We start from the raw sequence: 24,563 nt of genomic DNA on the forward strand, positions 1-24,563 counted from the left end.
TATACTGATCAATATGATCTTCTATTCAGAGAGACTTGAAACAAATAGTCATTTACATAAGTAGAGGAGATTATTGGCCTGGACTGGGAAATTTGAAAATTTGGTCTCCTCACTTTGAAACTCAATCCTTGAAAGAGTAAGTCTCAATGGACTTGTTTTCATTTCAGTAGTCCAATAAAACGACATAAAACTATATTTCAGAGTAGGAGCACATAAGACTCCTTTTTTTTACATTAGCCCATTAAGACATAGAACAAGAGTACTTATATCGCTATTTTAATACAACATTAGTCCAAAAAAGGCATATATATATATATAAAAATCATATTTAAATCCAATAAGAAACAGAATAATGGGATGTAAAACTCCCTTTCCCTTGAGATAAAAATATTATGACAGAAAATGCAGACCATAAATTGCACTGTTTGATTCTAAGATGACTAAATTTTTAATGACTATTATTTTCTGTCATATCAATTGATAGCTATTTAATTCACGAAAAATTATTGATGAAGCCTTCGGGCAATGTAATTATTTTTATTTTGAAAACATGTTATAAGTCCAAATATTATTCTAACATGCAAAGTTTTTCTTTGAATGACATAATTCAATTTGGCTAGACAATACTGCATGATTGTTTAGAACGCACATGCTTTTTATGAATTAATAATAGAGCGCACAGCCTGAGGGGTTGGTATTATTATCAAATTTTTATTCACATTAACATGAAAAAGATTGAGATAGTCTCCTCTATGACCTCTCTCTTTTTCTCTCTCTTGATATGACGTCATTTATTTATGACTAGTTTTATTACATGCACATGCATTTTTATCATAATGCATACTTTGTGTGCATACACGTGGCGTATTGATTTCTGGTGTCCAATGATGCATGATTTATCGAGAATTTATTATATAGTGCATAATTGATTTTTGTATAGATGCATATGTTGATAAAACGCATGAAAGATTTTCTGGTTTGGTTGCGTATGTTTGATACAGATCTAATGATCAATGTTATAGATAATTAGTATGATAAAATTGTAAAGTGTTCGTTCAATCAAAATGTGAAAGGACCACTCTTTCAAACATGCATTTATTTTGCAATTGACTGTATGCATGCACCTGTTGCCTAGATATATTTAGAGGGAATATTACTGCTAGTGTTGATTTGCTTTGCATATTACTTGACTATACAGTGACTATACAGAAAAATGGTTTTGGATGGGACGAAAACCAGATTCTTCATGCTACAGCCTGTGTCAATTATCAGGCTGCTTATTCTCGAAAAAAAATTTAACACTAAGATATCCTAGCAAAAGTTTTAGTGGTAAAGACCCTAGGACTTCTTGGCACTTAAATGTTTTCGAGAATACGGGGCCAGGTTTGCTAAGTAACCAGCTGATAGACATATCTAATTCTCAATGACTAGAGCTCATCTGATGCTGGCAACACATGTTTCAGATTCAAAATCCTCATCAGGATGGTTAGTTTTCGAAATGGGGGGTCCAATATGAGTAAAGTAAATGAAATTTTTGAACAGGAGCAAGCAATCCATAACGACAAACACGAAAGCAAATATTCAGATGACTGCATCCCTTTAATACAAAGAAATCAATGACTGTTGATCTAAACAACTTTTTATCTACAGAATAAAAATGTTTGCAATGTTTATGTAACATTATGTAAGTTAGTATACCTGTCAAAGATGAACTTTAGAAAGTGAACGCTAGATTATATTATAATAATCAAATAGAAATATCAGTCAGTGTAAAACATTTATTTTATTTTATGGTAAAGTAACCACCCAGATAGAAAATTGTTTATCTCTTGTGTTATTTCTACCTATAGTTCACTTGATTGTTTGTAGAAGCAACCTTTCAGGTGAGGTTTCTTCTATCATCTTGTTTCATTTCCAATTGTTGAAGGAAGTTTTATGTTGATAGCCTGTACCACACGGGATCACAAGTAGCCTACCACACGATAATTGTCCCTTCAGAAGAACTTGATGCTGTTTCTATGTCCTTTGACTTGTTTTACTGACAGTTCTAAACTAGGTTGAAAAACCAAAAGGTAATCTCAACATGTGCTTGAAATGAACCCCAGACTCATTGGTTAGCAATCAAGCACACAATAATTTGCTTGACATCCCTAGTAAAAAAATGAATTATTCTAAATATGCATGATACTTTATCAGGGATTGAGAATATGCATGTGAGGAAGAGTTCAATTTAAGAGTTGAGGGTTGTCAACTTTAAGACAGGCACATTATTTATAGTAAATGTGTTTTCAAATTGGAAGTACGAAGTATGACCTCTATTAATATATTAAATTTATCTGCTACGTGTTTGAACTCAGGGGAAATATTCAACAAGTGAGGAAGAAACCACTTCCTGTCATCACAGTAAAGGTTAACGAATAGAAAATTAATTGAAAATTTTATAGGCTGATAATATAAGTTGTCTAGCTTGTCTCGTTAAGGCCACATCATGGTGCTAGGTCCTCCCAAATTTCAACACGGATAAGAAAATCAACTTCAACAAGAAACTGAAAACTGAAAGAGATTATGAATTTTTTTTCAATTCCAAGCGTCATCATTTTCTGAATTTCATTCCAAAGTCTGAGATACCACCCAAACTTCTTGAAAGAAAATGCAAATTGCATAAAGATTTGTTGAGTGCTGAAATGTGATTTATTAGTTCATATAACTTGACTTGGGGGGCCGACACCCAGATCTCATCAGTATTTCCAAGTTTTATTACTTGATAATTTCTGCAGTTATTAATATACTTATTAAAAAGAAACTACCATATTTTATAAAGATAATGATAGAGAAATTTAAGTGCCATACATGATACAAAAACCAAGTTGCATATAACTAGCAAAAAAAAAACCAAGAAAAACATGGATGTATTTAGATATACGATATAAATCAACATTCTGATTATCAAATACAGAAAAATAGGATGTAAAACTCGATTCATTCATTTCAGATAATTAAAACATTCAGCCATCTTTCAGTTTGAAACATTTCAAGCATCTTGGTCAGCTTCCTGATGCTTGTACATCTGAATTTGATTATCGGAAGCTCTGATAGGGGGTGGTTCTTATAACCTTGTCTGCATTTTTATTGAAGGTCAACTATGCCTTGAGGGAATTTTCAGACATACTGAGAATTACTTAGCGATGTTCTTGTCCTTATAGATACATTTGTTAAGTTTGTTATCTGTGGTTGGTGATATAAAGAAAGATGTTTGTCTTTTCTGTAATCCTGGAGGCAACAGACTTTAGGGGTGTAGGTTGCCTAACATAGTGTGATTCATTACCAAACTGAGCATACTCCTGAGAGAATGGTCAACATGTCCCAACATACATATTGAAATCAGGCAGAAAACCAACTTGAGTGGGTGATTTTAATTTATGTCAATTTATTTGGCTCTATATGATGATTTGTGGGTGGTATAGAATAATTTCCAGCTCCTAAGACCGACATCCCCATTTCCTGAAATAATGTAGATATTTCTATGGCTACCAGATGTAAATATCCAAATTTTGATGTTTTCCACCTAGTTCATTTGTTGTGGGTTTTTCCAGTAGCACTTAACTTCAATTTTTGAAGAATGGTTAGACATGTTGTGTATTGGATTGAGACAGGAAGCTTTGACACAGTGTCAAAAGTTACCAGTATGCAGATGTCTGAAGCATGGCAAGATACCCACCTCATATCGTGGTTCTGAAGTCCTGTGTCCTAGATACATAGATATATCTAAGTCACAAAAGCTTTGTCTCTGCTACTTGGTACTGGGGTGTTCCAACTGGTTTTTAATTGTCATATTATGGTGTGCAATCTGTAGGAAGTCACTGTTTACATTTTGATTTGAAGAGTTTATGTTATTTTAAGATGATTTACAAAATTTTGTTATCAAATCGTGTCCCCCAGTGTGTCAGAACATGCAGTTTTCATTGAGATATTGGCAGAATTGTTGATAGATATGTTAGAATGGGGTACCTCTATCAACAGCTGTTAATGAAATAAATACATATTCTAGGTTTTTGAAGATGAGGACAGTTTATCTTGTAATAATAACAGTATATATAACAGAGATGAACCACAGCATTTAATTTCATTTAAAGACAGGATTTAAAGAATGTAGATTTATAAATATTTACTTCGCCAGCTGATCAAGGGCTTTTTCAGCTGTCCTATCTTTTCAGAATCAATATCTGAGGCCCAGTTTCTCTACAATTCAATGAAAATGAAGATTTTAGACTGTTATCTGGGCTCTTATTAACTTTCTCAATTGATATGCAATATGGCATACATATATATATATAGCTGTATTTCTACTATCTATATCACTTTAAAAAATAAAATCTGAAACCAGTTTCTCTACAATTAAAAATGCACTGAGGAAGCATAAAATGTCAACAAATACCCTTTTAATGTGTACATAATTGTGAGCTATGAGCTAAACAGTACAAACTATTTCACACAACAGCTTTCAGGATATCTGTGATTCAGATCAAAACATCTCAAAATGAAAACAAAGTCTGGAGTAAACGATATCCTTGACAACTTTCAAAATAAAAAACTTAAGTGTCCTTCTGGTGTAATATAAACCTTTCATTCTCAATTTGACAGTTGTTATTCTTATTTTACACTTTTCACATGATTTCTGATGTTTGCATTAAAATACTCTTGACAATTCTCTTGATGATTTTTTTCTTAAAGTGTCCTTCTCATCCAGTTCAAACCTGTGACAATTTTCATATTTTTGATAAATTACTTACTTTCGCTTTTCTCACAGTTTCTGATATTAGCATTAAAGAGAGAAAAAAAACTTATGTCTCTTTTTTTCTTACAATTCATTTTATTTTGACACATCTGGTGACAAGTCAATTTAGGTAACAAATTTTTTAAACCTTTTAACTTTTATTTTCTTGGTTAATGCTTCTTTCAATTTCTGATAATTTCAAAGCCACTTTAAAAGTGATTCACTTTGGACAGCTCTACATATAATTATGACATCTATTCTAGAACCTTTTGTTATTTCTTATCTAACTCTATTAGGACATGTGGAACATTTTTATTGTACACATGAACATTATGAAAATTTGAAGCTAATCTTCTTAAACCTTCATATATCACACAATTTAACACATCATGAAGGCTTTACATACAATCACTTTTCAATCAAATTGTTAAATTTCAATTAACACATAATCTATGACATTTGGAAAGATAAAAACTAAAACTAAAGATTTTTGAAATATCAAATTAATAGAAAATAAAAACCTCGCGAAGGTTGTGTAAAACTGTGATATCAACTCTAAAACTATCAGACTACAGAGATCCAATTATAATAGACAAGAAAAATATGGTGCCGCTTTATGAAATGATAAACTCTTAAATCCTATTTTTCCAATGTGCTGAGGATGAAATTTCGGCAAGAAAGCTGCATTAGGATCTCTTTTTCGATTCTAACTGATGAGGTATCATTAAGGTATACAGACTGTAGGACACTAGGCATCACTTTATTTTCGCATTCAAACAACTAAATGCTTATTTCATGTCAGTCTCTCTGAATTGTCTGGAACTATCCTGGTATTGAACTGTGGACGTCTTCATTATTGAGTATTCATTCATAATCACGAGTAACTTGCCTACAGCAAAAATTAAAAAGCCAATTGACTTAAAAGTCGTAATTTTTCCATTCTTGATAATAAACTTTGTGAATTCTCTAAAATGAACTCAACATTCTTAAAATTTATAATTCTAAATCTGGTTTATCTATAACTGTTAAAAGAGTACAATTTATTTGAAGTTATAATTTGTAAATTTGTGAAATATTTGATACCTTGTTATCTATGTGTTATCTGGTGTTTGTTACAGATTGTGTTTTTATGTTAGTTTAATGACCAATTAGTGTACATACATTATTTCTATCACATTTATTCACCTTTCTCTAGGGTTTTTATTGGCGCCAATTAAATTTGGAACATTATTTTTTATCAGAGTCTTATCAAAACTTAACAGAAAATATCAGGCTGTTTCTAATTCAATCTGTAGGGAGGAATCAACTTATTCTATTTGACTGGAGCTCTGAGTATTTCATACACAATCCTTTTACCGACAGCTAGATATAAATTATTTTTCTATAAGATGTGACATACTCATTCTACCAATTTAGGCCAACAGTCAAAATTTATTTAAGAAGACAGAGGCTATCAGACTGATTTTCCTTTTAACTCTTATTTACATATCCAGAAAATAAAAATTCTTATCTTATACATAAAACAACAAAAGTTCGCCAATTAGATTCTGCCAATTAGATTCGCCATTTTGTTTATGTGCTGCAAGAAATTCAATTAAACTGTCTCCGTTTTAAATTAGCGTAGTTTAAATTTAATTAAAACATTAAATTAAATGAAATGTTAAGTCTCCAGACATACTGTCAACAATTTTATGTAAAAATTCCCTAATTCAGGTTTTCAAAATTTATCCATTAAAATTGAAATTTCAATCAAAATTTTTGAATTCATATTTCCAGCCAAAATATCAACATAATTTATAATGTATCATTGTTTAAATTTTTTTATTGTGAAATTTTTATCAAAAAGTTAAAAATTGGATTATAATTCATAGAATTTCAGACTAAATTGAAAAAATCAGTTTTGGCTGAAGAATTATTTCGAATATGAACTTTTCACTTTCATCTTTTGATTATTTCCATTCAAGTTTCCAGACAAATTTTAAAAAACAATTTTTAACTTTCTATTGAATTTGATATTTTGTAAGATAATTTTGTGATTTCTCGATTGAGTACATTACACATCTTGAACCCCCATTCGGACATCCAATCAAATATTTGTATTTCTTAATATCTGATTTTGTGAAACAAAGAATGTAGTCTCATGGAAGCACTGGCCAATTGTGCTAAAGATGTCACTCTCAATGATTGAAATGTTGAAACTTACTTGAGAATTCAAGGTGGCTACCTTTTACAATTTAGGTGGAATCATTTCATATATTTGTTTATGTTGGTTCACAGTTAAATTTGTATGCACCAATGCTGAAAGATGATACACATTTTATTTCTGGGTTTGTTTTTATTTTGAAAAAATCTATTTAGAAACACTGCCTAAAGGTTGATGTACCAATAGAAAATCTTGAAACTTGAATCAAAGTCAGCCATGTTTGTTTATATTGGTTTCTGGATGCACCAATTTCGAAAGATGATACATATTTACTTCATGGTTTTTGTTTATTTTGTTGAAATCTGTTGAGACGATGTGGAAATTTCTAGAAACTAAGTTCAAATTCTTTCATGTGTTTGTTTATTTTTGGCTCCCAGCTGAATTCTATTGTAGCATTTTAGTATTGAATTTGTTACTATTTCAAGAAATCAGAACCCTAGACAATGTGCACTGGGTATTTTAAGAAAGCAAGCTGAAATTAGGTTTGTTTATGAATTGGTTTCCAAATGAATTGTTGTGTGATAAGTTGAAACAATAATATCTTTACAATGTGAAGTGAGTAGCTCAGGTTATATTGTTTGTGTTTTTGGTTCCAGATGCAGAATTCGGTGGGTATTTTAAGAACTTCAGTTCGAATTATGTTTCTTCACACATTGGTTCCATGTTGATTTCTCATGTGATAAGTTTATAAATGTTTTAACTTTAAACTTGTTTTTATTTTGAAGAAACAGAACATCAATTGATGAGCAGTGGGTATTTTCAAGAACTCAAGCTTAATTTTTATTTTCTGTTGGTAACATGGTTAATACATGCTTTGGCTTTGAATTTATTTCTGATTTGAAGAAAACAACACTATTTAGACAATATGTATTGGGAATTTGGAGAAACTTCAACTTTTTTACATCTTAACAAGTTCAAAACAGCCTCCCAATACGCTATTACTGTTATTTTGATGGATTTTGAGTTTCTGAAATAAATAAACTCTTTCTAAATGGCACCTCAATTGATATTAGTAGAACATTGCTTTCAACGATGGTTCTGTTATTCAAATAATAAATATTTTGAAAGCCAAGTGAATCAGATATTGAGGTGTTAATTTCAAAAATAAGTTTGATATTTGTATTAACATATTTCAGAATCGTGTTTTACTCAAAAAATGATGAGAATTTGGATATTTTGACATCTGGAAGGAGCATTTATGTCCTATTTTGATACGTTATACTGGGGAGATTAGGTGTTAACTTCTCCATTTTCAGTCTGGTGGTTGCATCATTTGGTTAGAAATTGATTTGAACGAAGTATTATGGACTAGAATGGCTTTGTACTGATATTAAAAAGTGTTTTTCAGTGCCATATCTCAATTAGAGTTGATGCTTGAATACGCTAATGCCTCTAATGTGTTATTCTAGCTTTCAGAATAATTTGCCTGCAGTTTCAATGTTATTTTAGTAAATTCTGTGAATTCTTCTAGTGCCTGGGGATTTTTTTATATGATAATTCTGTGTGGCTTTAAAGCAGATTTTATTTCTAATGAAACCTTACATTATGTGTTATAGGGCCAGTTTTTCAAAACATTTTCCAAAATCATTCAGTTTATCATATTTTTAATCATGAGCTTTACTTAAAACTCTTCATTTTAGACTTAAAAATTAATATTTCAGAAAATACAGCAGATACTGTAACTTAAAGAGCATGTTAACGTTGCAACATCTCATTGTAAAACTTTGCTAAGAGTCCAGTTTTGACTTTTTTTTTGCTATTTACAAAACAGAATCATTTAATACAATGAATTTTATATCCATTATTTGGTATGATTGAAAAAGAATTCGAGACATGCTACAGACTAAATCACTAATACCTTTACATTTTTCTCCTAGCATTTTGCAAGCCTGGCTTTCTATTCTTTCTTTGATTTAAGTTTATTTTTTGAAATTCTAAGATGTTTTCTTCATTGTAATGTTTATGTCTAGAAAAGTTTGTGGATGTGCATAACGTGTGAACCGATTCCACATGTTTACATTAAGTCTGTATGTATTGCAAATTTAAACATCAATTTTGTTCGTAAAATGAGATATTTTGACTGTTATGTGGTGATTTAGGTGATAGAAAAGAGAAATTTAGGTGATAAAAGTCAGTTTTTAGACAGAGAATGAGTATTTTGAGGAAATAAAAGTAATTTAGGTGATTATAAGTAAGAAAACATGGAATAATAGAGTAAAATTCATCACTTTCCTCATTTACTTTAGAATTAGAAATAAAGATCTTTTGACACTGACAGACTATTTTTTACAAGGAAAATTATGCGTAAAAAAGCAAATCTTTTTGAAAGCTGTTCAAAACCTATACATTGTTTTGTTAGCCTTTGACTATGAGTCCCCAATTGCTACAGCCTGTAAATGTTAAAGTTCCCTGATATAGATGACTTATGCTGCTTTCTAAGCAAAATTACCTTCAATGAGCACTGTGTGTTTAAATCAAATCTGCCCAATCAAAGCAGTAGTGTTGAATTTAAACTTTTTATTTTAGCCAATTAGTGGAAATGTAAATTTGGGTTTTATGTGCCCACATCCTTATCTATTGATCAGTCAGTCATCTTGTATATAAAACTCTGAATGAGTCGTTTAATGTTTCATTCTGTATCCAGAATGACAGATCTCCATTTAATATTGAGAATGATCCATATTTCTTGTACTTTGTGTTTAAAATAATGTTTTTCTCTCATTTCAGAATGAACTATCACAGAATTTACAATCTTTATCAGAAAAAGCCAAATCAGGAACAGAATTTATACAGAGATTAAAAACAATGGCTGAAAAAATAAATGTAAGTTATAAAATTTTCTCATTTTGATTCAGGAAACACATTACACAGTTTTACATAACTGAAATGTGTAGTAAACTTTGCAGAAAGTTGTTACTCTTCCACAGGCCCTTGGTTTTGTCAATCATTTCATTCTTGAATAATCCAAGTAAGACAGCTTTCATGTTTATATAAATAATCTTTTGGACTGTATTTTGATACTTCTATTTTTTCTGCTTGATTTTGCACTTATTTCTATTATTGACCCTTGAAGTCTCTATTAAAAAGATAAATTAAAGTCTAATGAATTGTAAATTATGCAGATAACAGTTTTCTTCTGGCCTCTGGTCCTTGATTCATATTGCTAATATTCCCCCTGGAGAAAATTTTCTGTCCTGTTCCGAGCTGTCAGGATGAAATAATGATTTTTTTGGCGTCTCACTGGCGCCAAGATTCTAATTTATTGGCAATAAACTGTACCCGTAGGACATTGGTTCCAGTAGTAAATTTGCCCAAAGGATATTGGTAGAATATCGTCAAATTGTCTCCAACATTTTGGCATTTGAAATTTATAGTTCCTTGTCTCATTCATTCTAAAGTTAAATTAAATTTATTAAGCAAATTAAATGCAAAAAAAACTTTCTATCAAGGAACTGCCTGCTAGCTCAAATGGATCTGCTAATAAAAAATATTGTAAATCTGTGAATGTTTAAAACATTTTAGCAAACCGCATTATCAGATATGTGGACTCTCTGTAAAGGATGCTTATAAGCTCAATAAACCATACTAACTTTGTTGAATCTCTGAAAAGGGTTTTTCGAGTTGACAAACATAAATACCAAGTTAACAAACCCATTTTTAAAAGGAAAGAAAATTAGATCTCTATGTAAGTGATGTTAAGAAACATTATAATCAATGTTGACTCTCAAAAAGAGTTACAGATGACAAATCTAAAGTTTTTAGAGATACCCCCTTGATACAAACATGTATATGAAGGCAATAATGGCTGGTCCTGTGGAATTATTAAATAATCTTGACCCTTGAGGCTAGTAATGTCAGGCTTCTGTCAGTCTGGCGCCGGTGCCATGACAGCTCATCAATTTATCCTGATATTATAAAAGTCAGTAATTAACTAATTAATTAAAACTGATATTTGTATGTTGTCAGTAAATCAAAAATTTATCAAAATATTGTCTGAACTTAGAATCATTGTTTAAAACCAATAAAACATTTAGGGTTATGGGTTATTTAAGAAAGTTCCATTGCTTTGAATTAAGGGATAATCTAGGCCATGTTAGAAGCCAAGTTGGAAGGAAAGTGGATTGTTCTCTGCCTAGATAATAGCCACTATAGGTTTGACTCCTCTTTAAGAACCAAATGTCAGATACCATATCCAGTGCTTTTGGACTTGGCCTGATGTCAGCTCTCCACTTCTTTTGTAATGTTTACTGTGGCACATGTGAGGTAGAGCATATCTATCCTCCTGAGACACTTGATGTCACTCTTTGACTAGGTTTGTCAACTTCGCATCTCTTCCAGAGATTCAACATCACAAATTCTGTGATCCTTGTTATGACATTTGTTCATAGCTTATAATGTTTATTTGAGCTCTTCACCTCTGCATTCCTTTCCACATGGCTCATAATTTTTGGGTGGGTTTGTCAGCTCAACAACATTTGTTAAGACTCCACACTGCTATATATCTATACCAGTAAGTTGTAACAAGTCTATGAGCAAGGTCAACAAGTAAATTAATCACAATCTACAGCCATTATCAATAAATCTAATAGAAAAATTAAAGCCCAGACCAGAAGTTCTGATCAATAAAGAGTAGATAATTTATTTATCTGGAAAAACATGACACGAATACATATTGATTAAAACTTACTTATTGCCCTGTGTCAGGCCATTATCACTTCTCACCAACTAATACTGGTGAAACTTGCTGAGTGGACAAACTTGATTTAGTCTGATCGATTTTCACAATATTGGGTTGGAGAAGAATAATCAAGGTAGATTAAGTAGATTTGAATAATGATGGGCTAAAAATTTACTTGAAAAAAAATTAAGGAAAGGAAGCATGGACATTGTGTAGTAAAATCACGGCAATATTTAAGTTGACAATACATCACAGTGAGCCCCCCTTATGGATTATATCCCATGTTACAAAACTGAGGCTTTTATTAGCTTTTAATAAAAGGAAAGTTCTGCTTCAATTTAAGCCAAAAAGGGGGTTTGTCCTCTGTATAATGATCAGCAGTTCTCCAATCATAAACTATACCCCATCCGTTAGCACTACTCCTTTTTTTTTAAAAGAGTTTGTTTATCCTTTTACAGTGTATGGCCAGGTCCAATATTTTACAATATTGTAGAGTATTTGATGTGTATATTTTCAGGGTAACTGCAGTGAATTTGAAGCTACAGTCATTGCTCAATGTGATGCTCTAATTGAAAGAATAAAACTACGTAAAGTTGAACTATTGGCTAGTGTAAAAGAAGAAAAGGACATGAAGACAGTGACTATGAAAGAACAAGTGTCTGATTGTACAAGTCTACTACAGCGTACAACTGGATTGTTACAGTTTTGTATCGAAGTTTTAAAAGAGAGCAACCAATCATCTTTTCTACAGGTAGGTCAAAGACATTATAACTTAGGGTCAGGGGTCATTTTGGATCAATGTCAAGGACAGAATGGGGTCAAGGACAATATCTTCAAGGCGTTCATCAAGGATATTTGATTTGATACAATTGAAAATTTGATTTGGTATTGTTATTTTTAATTTCGTTTTTTTAAGTCAGTATCCCTTGTGAAAGAGCCTGGTGTTCAGGGGGTGGCTCGGCAAGTTAAAAGCTCAATCGCTTACCTCAGGGTTTTTCTCTTTGCAAAGTGCATGGCAGTGACTTTCTTCAATTGCCTGTCTTCCATTCCTTTTCTGTCAAATTAGCATGCAGATAATGATGGATGAGGGCCAAATAATTAACATAGACTACATGTTTAATTAGCTAATTATACCAGCATCTTAATTAGATCATGATTAAATAATAATGAAGATAGATTTAAGATAATTAGAAATATGATTAATGAAGTTTTAATTATAGTTATATCTATGACATGAATATTGTGAATATTGTTAAAAACAGAACAATTTTACACGCCACTTAACTATACATTATCTGGTAACATAATTGAGTTTTACATCTTACTGTATCTAATTAGTCTAATGAAATGGAGTTTTATGTCCTACTATTATTTATCTTATAAAATGTTTTTTTCCAAAACAGAGTTCACCTTTTCATTTTTCCGGTTCCAACTGTCAAAGGATCTTATCACATACACAGCCTGAAGTATGTGATGTAAAACCTCATTTCATTCTGGCATTCATGTGAAATAATTTTCTATGTGCCATGATAATGTTGAATCCAATTGTTGGACTTTTCTCCTGTTGAACTGTTTTCACTTTTTTTAAAGAACAAGATGTTCAATACAGATCATTTTCTTTTGATGCTCCTTAATTCAATTCATAAACAATCATTTCCAATCCAGTTTTATTCTGCTCTTGGACAACTGAAATTCCATTAAAGAACCAGGCTTATTCATCAGAATTCTCTTTGTATTTTTGAAGTATCCTAATTCTATTGTTACAACATCAATTATTACAACCATTCCAATATCTGACCTCTCAGTTGTTACACCAATTTCAGTATTTCCACTACCAGCCTGATTTTTATACCCCAGATTTTAACTTCCACTTTAATTGATACGATTACAGGATTTGAGAGAAATTGAAATGAATTTGTGAAATATTAGATTGACCTGAAGTCTTTGTTTCTGACCCGGCAACTCAAATTATTCGTCAAGTCTGTAATTAGTGTTGTCATCTTAGCGACGTCATGACAACTATTCTAACTGACATGACATCACTTTGTTACGATTTACTTCCTAATGTGTTTCCGTGGTGATTAAAATTTTACTCCTAGTTGTTATTCAGTATGATTAATTGTAGCTGAGATTCCTAAATTTTTACTGAAACTGTAACACTTTGTGATACAATTCTGACAACTTGGATAAAAAATCACAGTCTTTGTTGGTTTTCTAAACAGATGAGCTCTAGTTAGACATGATTGGCTATTGCAGTCAAATCAACAGTCTAAAGCTCTAGTTTGACATGATTGGCTATTACAGTCAAATCAACAGTCTAAAACTCTAGTTTGACATGATTGGCTATTGCAGTCAAATCAACAGTCTAAAACTCTAGTTTGACATGATTGGCTATTGCAGTCAAATCAACAGTCTAAAGCTCTAGTTTGACATGATTGGCTATTGCAGTCAAATCAACAGTCTAAAGCTCTAGTTTGACATGATTGGCTATTACAGTCAAATCAACAGTCTAAAACTCTAGTTTGACATGATTGGCTATTGCATTCAAATCAACAGTCTAAAACTCTAGCTAGACATGACTGGCTATTACAGTCAAATCAACAGTCTAAAACTCTAGTTTGACATGATTGGCTATTGCAGTCAAATCAACAGTCTAAAGCTCTAGCTAGACATGACTGGTAAATATAATCAAATCAACAAAGTGTAGCTCTAGTCAGACATGAGTGGTAAATAGATCCATAAAAACAGCCCTCATTTGATAAGGTTTTTTTTAGAAGTGTTTATATGTGTCAATATATTTAAAATAATCCTTTTATCTGTCATTAACTCAGTCAGGCATCAAATTGGGTTTCATTGAAAATCTCTATGTAAGAAGGATTATTATCAACATGTAGGCTAATATGAGATGAATTGGGGCAGTGAATTATTGTGTCTCCGAGGGTGGGGCTTTAAATTAGGTCAACTCATTGAGAGGGGTGGTTAATTAGGTTGATAAAAGGTGATAAATTTTCATAAAGATATAATAGGCTAATAGACAACAAACTGGATAGAATTCTAGAGTTATTAAAAAAAGGTTATTTCAAATTTTGTATAACATTTATATCATTGTATTTTGATATTACCCTATCTTTGCTGATAACAGTTGAATTTTAAATTTGGCCGAACAGTTTAGTATCATTTGATTAGTTTGAAATAATGAGCTTCTATAACTGTATAAAATCTACCACATGATTTAAATGCTTTGCTGTACTCATATTACCTCAGTTTTGTCAGTGTTTGTTTTAGGATGTGGTTTTATAGTTTCAAAAACTATTCTGATATAGATCAATGGGCAGATCTCAGGAATATGTTGCTTTTGGCTCTTGAATTTAAATAAAGTATATTTTTGATGTTTCAAGTATATATTTGAAGTAACAAGTTGTTTTTTAACATTTTCTATATATCAAAATATTTTCAAACACAAGTGGTTGTTTATAAAATATTCAGATGAAATGTTATGAAGATAAATTTTGGCAAATTTGTATTTTTTGTTTATCTATGATGAAACATGCGGTTAGAGACTTTGGTTTTTGAGGCTTGGTTGTATATGGGGACATGTGTTTAAGATAGGGACAAATAATCAGTATAGAGCTCTTGTCAGACTTCTGTTGTAGATATAGTCATATCAACAGTCTAGCTCTATTCAGACTGGTGAATACAGCCAAATAAACTGTGTCGTGTCGAACTCTAATCAGATATGATAATACACCCAAATCCAAGAGTCTATCTATTTGTACTTGATTCTAAGAAATCAGGCTAAGATATATTAATTGGCTAGGAACTGTCATATCTTAGTTGAGAGTTTTGAACCCTGATGCACTATGTTCTAGAAGATAAAGGCAGGGATGTAGAAGAAGGGTGTTGACAGGGATTGAGATAATGTAAAATTCTGACCCACTCATGACCTGCAACATTATACTGTAGAATTTTCACATTGTTAATTTCTTATCTCTGTTCATTGAGTGCACTCAAGACTTTAGAAGCAGCATCACCTGATTTTGGTTTATATATTCTTAAAGGTGTTCACTGTTGTACTATTGTCAATTTATGGAATCACCAAACATCACCTAACCCCAGGTTATTTTCCAGAGGGAAGTTTACTGTTGTACTGTTGTACTATTATAAATTTGGTTATATTTTATTACAGTATGGACTTCTGAATTGCGACCTTGATAGATAAATGTTTTCCTCCTTGTAGTTGTAACATATTACGTTCAAGGTATCACCACACGAAAGCTCTTAAAACCTACTCATTTCCTTATCAACATAATACTTTGATAAACTCAAGCACATAGCAACTGATTCCAAGATGGCTACTGAATTTCAAAATGGCTGCCAGATTTTATCGTGGAAATTGTTACAAGTAGTTTTTGATTAATTGTTCCTTCTGAAGTTTCTGCTTTATCAAAGATTTTTTTTATGTGAAATGAAGAAATTAAGATTACAACTGAAATATATCTCTTTTTATCCAAAGACTATCTGGCATCGAGAATATCTGGTGCTAAGATGTTGAAGTTGTCAGATATTTTTTTCTATGAAAATGTATAATACAAGTGGTTGTGATAAAAGGAGAATGGTTGGGAATTAAAAGGGTTAGTTTCCATTTAAAAAATTAGGCAGTGTAATAAAAGTTAAAGTGTTCATAGTTTCAAAAATAAGTTGAAAAATTGGCCTTCATGACTTCTGCAGAGTGTTTCATTTATTCATTTATGCATTGTATTGTTGGGTTTATGAGTTTAATTTCAAGTCATGCATTCCCATGTTGGTTTATTCATTCATTCATTTTCACATTCATTTTCACATTCATTCTTTTACACTTGTTTCATTAATGCTAAGTCACTTTTTTCAATTCATTCCAGATCTCAAGTGGTTTAATCTATCGTGTATCAGAGGCTAAGGGAAATTTTAATAAAGAAATGGAATTTGCACCCAGAATTTCACCAGAATTTGAGATGACACTAGACAATAAACCCAGTCTAAGAGCCATAGAAAATATGAACTTTTTCCAAATGAAAGGTGAGTTTGAATTTGACTAGCTTTCAGTAATTAGAGTAATAGAGATGATTGGTTTAAAATATAGAAGAATATAGAGTTAAGAAAAAGTTAACATTACTGCTAATTAAGATGTTTTGAGGTAAATCCAGCTCCAGTAAACATAACCTGAAATCCAAAACAACATTTTGGCGAAACATCTTAGAACTATGGTGATTGTCCACTGATGTTTATTGATGAAATTTATACACTTTTTGCTGATGTCTTTCTGGAAAATAATTTAAGTATGAAAGTTATGATGAATTGTATTTTAACGACCTTGTCTGACCTTGAAATTTTTTGTGTCAGTGACATTTTATTTTACCAGATGTCAGTTTCCATGACGTCTCGAGAACTTATCCTGGTTTTATCATTAGATTTTAAATTTTACTCATTTTACACGGAACCTTGGAAGGTTTTATTATCTCCCCTGAAGTTTGGCCTTTGTTTAAAGTTGAGATGTGCCTATGATTTAGTTTGGTTTGGTTCAAAGTTTGATTCTAATCAGCCTTGCCTTGATTGTTGTATTAACTCCCCTTAAGTTTGTCTGCATCAAATTTTCAGTTGAGTTGTACATCATGGTAGTCATTATTTGGCCTCATGGAGTTTGTTCACCTTCAAATTTTCTCCTTTTTTTGCCACAAGTGTTAAAAAGATAATTTGGGGGAAAATTGATAGTTTTTTTTTCTGACCTGCTGCCAAAAGCTTTTAACCATATTTGGTACTAAAATTTCTGAAAAGAAAACACAGAAATATTATTGACATTTCTCCTATTCTATTTCTTTCAAAAGTTTTTATGTGCCAAATAAAACGTGTGATCAAAATTAAGATGGTTGGGTCAATTAGAGATGAGGTTGTTTTAAATATATCAGCTGTCAGTTTAGTTAATAGTCGACTGTTTTGATTGGATCAACTCCAAAATCTTTATTTACACTACACCATTATAAGATTAAAGTAGATGTGTTATAGAATGTCTAAATATTGTACATGGATCTAACATGACATGTTGAGTATTAAATCTTGTTGGAAACTGTCAGTTCAAAATGTCACCAAAATAAAACCTTTTTGTCAAATTTCAAATATTTCCATCATGTTTTTTGGCTATGAAAATAGTCTGTTGTCTATTCGCTTGTAAAAAATAAAACTTTTTGTCTGGTTGTTCAATCAAAAATGAAAGATACAAAACATTTTTTGTTTTTCTTGTCAGTTTTGCTGTCACTTATGTCTATGTCTACCAATGGTGCTTAAACATGAGAATCTGTACAAGCAGTTTATCATTTCTCTTGTCTGAGAAAACTAGCTATGTTCCTTGCAAACTAAAACTTGAAAAATGAAAATCCTCTGTATAGAGACAAATGAATAAGTCAAGATATCTGGAATTTTCAATCTGAAAATTTTCATAACATTGTATACCGGAACTTGAGTTTGGCATCTGAAAAGTTTATGTATATGAAAACTTTTCAGTCATCAAAATTTCAACATTTCTTCCTGATTAAAACTGTTGAAGTTGTAACACCTTACATAACCAACAAAATTTTGCTATGTATATGAAAGAGGACATCTCAATGAAAGCAACGTAAAATCCTCAGACACCAAGTTGTAGGTGGATTTATTTAATATAAAATATTTTTAACCAACATCTTTAATACTCAAACATTACAAAAACAAATTATTTTTACTCTTCTTCTTACAAATCGAGATTAGAATTCTACAGGGACTTACTTTACGTCTGTTTTCTTCTTCTATAAAGTTAACCATCCATTTTGATTCATCTTTTTACTTCACAGAAATCATTTTAAATCTCCAGTGACCAGTGGAAAACCTGGTTTGTGTTTTAATGTTTTTATTCAAGTTGTTATAACAACTGTTTTTAATCAGAGTAGCAACCAAACGATGATAAGTTCTTCTGATATCAAACTATGATAACATCTGATGAAAACCACCAATGTTGTTTTTATTAAGTAGTTAGTTATCTCCCTTGATTCTACGATTATTTTAATTCGATACTAAAAATAGATGGTTATCAGCCTCTTTCTGGTTCACCAGATCAGGTCCATCTGTTTGTTGATTGGTTGGTCAGTAGGGTGGTCTGTTTTCATCTTCACACAAAAAATTGTTTTTCTGATATTCCCCATTTGTTTTTTTATTTATTTCTCTTTGTGCCTTATCTCTCAAAATCAAGCCTTTATGTGCCTCACTGTATGCATGATTGGGATTTTGTTGTAAAACATAATAAAGAATTGATATAAGTTGATCCAAAGCTATGCAATAAACTGTGGTCAAGTTCTTGTCTGCCAGATTGGATCAAGTTTGTTTTGGATGAAGCTCAGTTTTCCTTTTGGTTAGTTTTATGGTAGTCATGGTGGTCAGTTCTGCTGTTATATGAAACTCTTTGCCATCAAAAGCATTGTAATGTAATAGTAAAGAATTCTTTTTATGATCTGTTTTCTAAATGATTGCTTCCGTAGAATGATCTTTTACGAAACATTCTCTGTTTTGAAAAATTTGCAAGTCATCTTCTAATTCTATATTTTGTTTCTATTTCTCTCTCCTCTATCAGATGGAATAATTGGTGAGTAATAATTCAAATTGTGTGAAATTCAAGTTTTATTAACATTTTATTTTAAATTATAGAAGTGTGGCTTGGATTAACATTAATTTGATGTTTTTCTGTCCTAACCCCTGAGGTTCTTATCAAAACTTAAAGTTCTTAGTTGGACCTCCCTTAGCCAATTTTATGTTTGTTTCTCTTATGATGATTTTTGTTTTTTAGCAAATAGGCTTTAGTGATTTTTTAATGTTCGAATTTTATTATGTTTGTGTGCAAATAGAATCCAAGTGTGTTTTCCCTGGTTAATTTCTTTAGCTGTGTTTTTAGTAAACTAAAATATCATTGGTTGTTAGCACCAGTACTGTTTCTTGACAAAAAAACTTACTGCACATAAATTTAACGCTTTGAAAAATACAGAAATGTAATTAACTGAGTTTTGTATCTGTATGCATCCTCTTTGTTTTTGGCACTAAAATTTTCATTGATAATTTGATATGTTACATGAAATGGTGATCATTATATGCTTTGAGGGCAATCAACTTTGGAACAATAAAATTGCTATGAAATTTAAGACCTTTGCTGAAGAATAGATTAATGAGATGTTCTGATGTGTTTCATTGGATATGCACATTATGACAATTTTATATTTTAATTGCCCATCATTTGAATTTTGACAACTTCCACAACATGTTTTGAATTTTTACTGTTTAAAGATGGGTTCCCTTATTTTCATTTATGAAAATGAAAATGCTAATATTTATATGATTTATTTCACATTATTCATTATTAGCTTAGAATAACTAGCAGAATTCCAATGAGTGACTGATCAAGAAAGGTCAAAAAGTCTTTTTTTGTATATCTAGACTGTACATACATGGACATTTATGATTGGTTAAAACTCTTAATTATATGCAATAAGATGATAAAGATATGATTAAGAATACATGATAATTCATTAGAAAATTACTGTTCCTCTTTTCAATTTTTCATGATATTTGTGTTTCAGCACCAGGAGAACCGTATATTCTACCAGAAGAATGTAGTGCTGAGAATAACAGTGTCACTATTGTATGGCAGCCATTTTGTAATACAACTGTCGTAGAAGCCTATACTTTAGAATTAGATGATGGAAATGGAGGCGATTTTAGGGTAAGGTTTTAGCTTCGTTTCATACACCCCCATCTTAAAAATGTTTCTGAAGGCTTAAATGAGCTGTAACGGTCTGTAAGAAAAATTTAATGGCAATATCCTTTTAATAATTTATTGATTAAAAGTTACACAAGATAAAAATCAGAAAATCATCCTTACCAAAACTTCCTGTTATAAAATAGATGTTGATAAAAATTATAAAAACATTAAAACTCCATTAAATTTGTTAGTTTAATAAATATGTTTAAATTATTATAAAGTTAAAAGTTTTCAGGTAAAAAATCTCGTTAACTATTTACACCTGTCTTTATTTCACCTGATTTTTACCTGACATTTTTTATCTTTTAATCAAGGCCTGGACTCCTTAATAACCAAAAATTATGAAGTAAAAAGTTATATAGTATAATCTGTTATAATTTCTGCAAGATTTCAATTCTAAAATAGTTTACGAGGCAAAAAATACAACTCTGATAAAATGGAATGTAGAAAACTTTGTGAGTGAAATTTGTAAAACAAATCCAAAAAAGGCAAACATGCGTTCAGAATTGTAAAAAATTTGTTGTTCCTTTTTTAATGTCTTCACCAATTTTTTAATCAAAAAATAAAGGTAACATTGTTGCAGACAAATTGTTGAATCCATAAAAACTGTAGAATCACTTAAAGTAATGTGATAAAACTCTAACTTGAGCATGAAGAAAAATAATCAGAATGGTGCCAGTCAGTCTGTCAGACTTGCAGACTTCCACAATCTCAATTCCTGATTTTAGTCTTTCTCTTCTAAACAATAGAATTACTCTTCAAGCTTCGTTTAACTAAACACTAAAAAATTATCTTAACTCTTTCTTTGAAAAATTTTGATGTATTTAAGCATTTCAGGAATTTATTTTCTGAAATTTTGTAATTCTGTAGTTTTGTTTGTAAATTCTGAGTTTTATAAAATCTGTTTATGAAACACTGGCCAAGCCATCTAACCATATATTTGCTGATATACTATTTCAGAAATTTTTCAATTTTTTCGCATTAACAAATATTTAAACACCAACCGAGTCAATCATGATATAACACAAGGAGACCATCTCAGCCCTCTATTGTTCTAAGATTTTAATGATGTTTTGGTTTCTTGTGGTGCCCAAGTTTTTTTTCTTCACTTTTTGCCGTATTTTATTCCAGGTAGTATATGTGGGAAGAGAAACTATTTGTACTGTGGATGGACTTCATTTTAACAGTATTTACAACGCCAGGGTTAAAGGTCACAATCATGCTGGAGAGAGTCCATACAGTGAAATTGTCTCCCTACAAACTGCTGAAGGTGGGTTTCTTTATAGGCTATTTATAGTAGATCAAGGGCAGTTCACAGTTCAGATATTTTTATTGACATATTTAGTCGTTGCATAGGTGGCACCAAGAAAAAAGGAAAAAGCAGCATTTTGATACCATTATTTTAACTTGCTCCCTGTCTTACTTTTATATTGTTTTTCCTGATTTTAACACCCAATTTAAGGTTGTGTTTTTATTGTCTATTTAATGTCATGTTTGACCAAGATGAAGTTTTATTGAATCTAGACGACGTCTTGTCTCTAATATTCGGCTTTGTGTCACACAACGGCACCATGTCTCGTTAATTTGACATGATGGCGCCATAATCTCACCGAACAATGACCACTTTAATTTATTCTGGTAATCAGGAAATCTTTTCAGGAAAATTAATCTCAGTTTAAAGTGGAAGAAGCCATTTTAATTGTAATATTGGAAATTTGTAATTAAAGTTTTTGTTTGCTGTCTTTGTATCTAAATAGTGATAACCTTTTTGAAAAGTTGTCTTTTAACAGATAAGGCGTTTTCGTTAAATTTAAATTGTCTTCTGTACATTTGATCCTGTAACCACACATCAAGATATAATATTGTATTATTTTATATTTTCTAGTGGCTTGGTTTACATTTGATCCTGTAACCACACATCAAGATATAATATTGTATTATTTTATATTTTCTAGTGGCTTGGTTTACATTTGATCCTGTAACCACACATCAAGATATAATATTGTATTATTTTATATTTTCTAGTGGCTTGGTTTACATTTGATCCTGTAACCACACATCAAGATATAATATTGTATTATTTTATATTTTCTAGTGGCTTGGTTTACAATTGATCCTGTAACCACACATCAAGATATAATATTGTATTATTTTATATTTTCTAGTGGCTTGGTTTACATTTGATCCTGTAACCACACATCAAGATATAATATTGTATTATTTTATATTTTCTAGTGGCTTGGTTTACATTTGATCCTGTAACCACACATCAAGATATAATATTGTATTATTTTATATTTTCTAGTGGCTTGGTTTACATTTGATCTTGTAACCACAAATCAAGATATAATATTGTATCATTTTATATTTTCTAGTGGCTTGGTTTACATTTGATCCTGTAACCACACATCAAGATATAATATTGTATTATTTTATATTTTCTAGTGGCTTGGTTTACATTTGATCCTGTAACCACACGTCAAGATATAATATTGTATTATTTTATATTTTCTAGTGGCTTGGTTTACATTTGATCTTGTAACCACAAATCAAGATATAATATTGTATTATTTTATATTTTCTAGTGGCTTGGTTTACATTTGATCCTGTAACCACACATCAAGATATAATATTGTATTATATTAAATTTTCTAGTGGCTTGGTTTACATTTGATCCTGTAACCACACATCAAGATATAATATTGTATTATTTTATATTTTCTAGTGGCTTGGTTTACATTTGATCCTGTAACCACACATCAAGATATAATATTTGCCAACAATAATCAAAGTATAACGTGTAATAGTTTTGATCATCGAGTGGCTCTGGGAAATGTGGGTTTTTCTAAAGGTGTTCATTACTGGGAGATTAGAATTGATCGTTATGACAGTCATACAGATCCTTCTATTGGTATAGCTAGATTTGATGTAGATAAAAACACTATGTTAGGTGAGTAATAGAATCTTTAACCCAAGAACATTTGTAGCATAGAATATTTTGTTTACTGTCGAACTCTGGCTCTTTCACATCACCCCACCCCACCCATGCAGGTTGGAGGTGCTGCATAAGAAAAGGCTTCAGATAATTAGGAAAGGATAAAATTCCTCAACATTTGGTATCTAAAAAGTATGTAAATGCTGCTGTCATGTCAAAAGTTCTGTCATTGCACACTGTATGGTGTTTTTCATCATCACTAAGACCTAAAACTCATATATACATGTATTTTCATCTTTCAATCAATATTTTCAGGTAAAGATGAGAAGGCGTGGAGTATGTATATTGATAATCAGAGAAGTTGGTTTATAAATCATGATGAACATACAAATCGTACTGACGGAGGAATTCAACCCAGTGATACGATTGGTCTATTACTTGATCTCAACCATCATACTCTCAGTTACTTTATAAACGACCATCCTCATGGACCAATAGCATTCACCGATTTACACGGAGTTTTTTTCCCAGCAGTCAGTATCAATCGTAATGTACAAGTGACTTTACGATCTGGACTAGAACCTCCAGTTGATAGTGAGGTTGGTGAGAGTGACGTAGATTAGTATTTCTATTTATAGATTTATTTATTTTCTTTATTTATTCTCTTTACAAATAATAAACTTCATATAAAATTTGTATTTCATTTCTGATTTTTTACATTGGCCATCATGATAGCATCTTCACAATGTCAAGCTGTTGTGATATTCGTCTTATAACTTGACTACAATACCCACCATCATGGAAATTTGTGAATGCAGCGATTTGATTCCATTGTGAGTTGGCGAATATAGCCAATAGCCTTGACAGAAAGTCTGTAAGCAATAAGCCATAATCTTATAGAGTTTGTTTGTAGAGGCCTACGATTGGCTGTAGTCATTGACATACAATCCAATCAAATCACCGCATTCCATGATACTAGAAAGGTGGCAATTGCAGTCAAGGTATAAAACGAAGTTCGTAATAGCTTGACATTGTGATTTAGAACAAGTTTACCGGCAGTTTTATGTCTATTGAGGTTACTTTAACTATTTAAGCTAATACAAATGAAATCAAAATAGCACAATTCCATAGTTTCATAGATTGCCTATAAAAAACTTTAGAAAA

At 31.1% G+C, this 24,563-nt stretch overlaps 1 protein-coding gene across 1 annotated transcript in view; it reads left to right on the plus strand.

Annotated features, from left to right (window-relative positions):
* LOTGIDRAFT_118698 (hypothetical protein) overlaps positions 1-24,022 on the plus strand; it is a gene marked incomplete at both ends in the record, with an annotated part of 42,350 nt that extends 18,328 nt beyond the window's left edge. The window contains 7 exons of the mRNA XM_009056840.1: positions 9,705-9,800; positions 12,173-12,406; positions 16,554-16,710; positions 20,283-20,425; positions 21,596-21,734; positions 23,190-23,414; positions 23,715-24,022. Coding sequence (XP_009055088.1) covers positions 9,705-9,800; positions 12,173-12,406; positions 16,554-16,710; positions 20,283-20,425; positions 21,596-21,734; positions 23,190-23,414; positions 23,715-24,022 — 1,302 coding nt within the window. The remainder of the gene's footprint in view (positions 1-9,704; positions 9,801-12,172; positions 12,407-16,553; positions 16,711-20,282; positions 20,426-21,595; positions 21,735-23,189; positions 23,415-23,714) is intronic.
* Between the last annotated feature and the right edge of the window lie 541 nt (positions 24,023-24,563).

The sequence above is a fragment of the Lottia gigantea genome (assembly GCF_000327385.1).
Source record: "Lottia gigantea unplaced genomic scaffold LOTGIsca_29, whole genome shotgun sequence".
NCBI lineage: Eukaryota > Metazoa > Mollusca > Gastropoda > Lottiidae > Lottia > Lottia gigantea.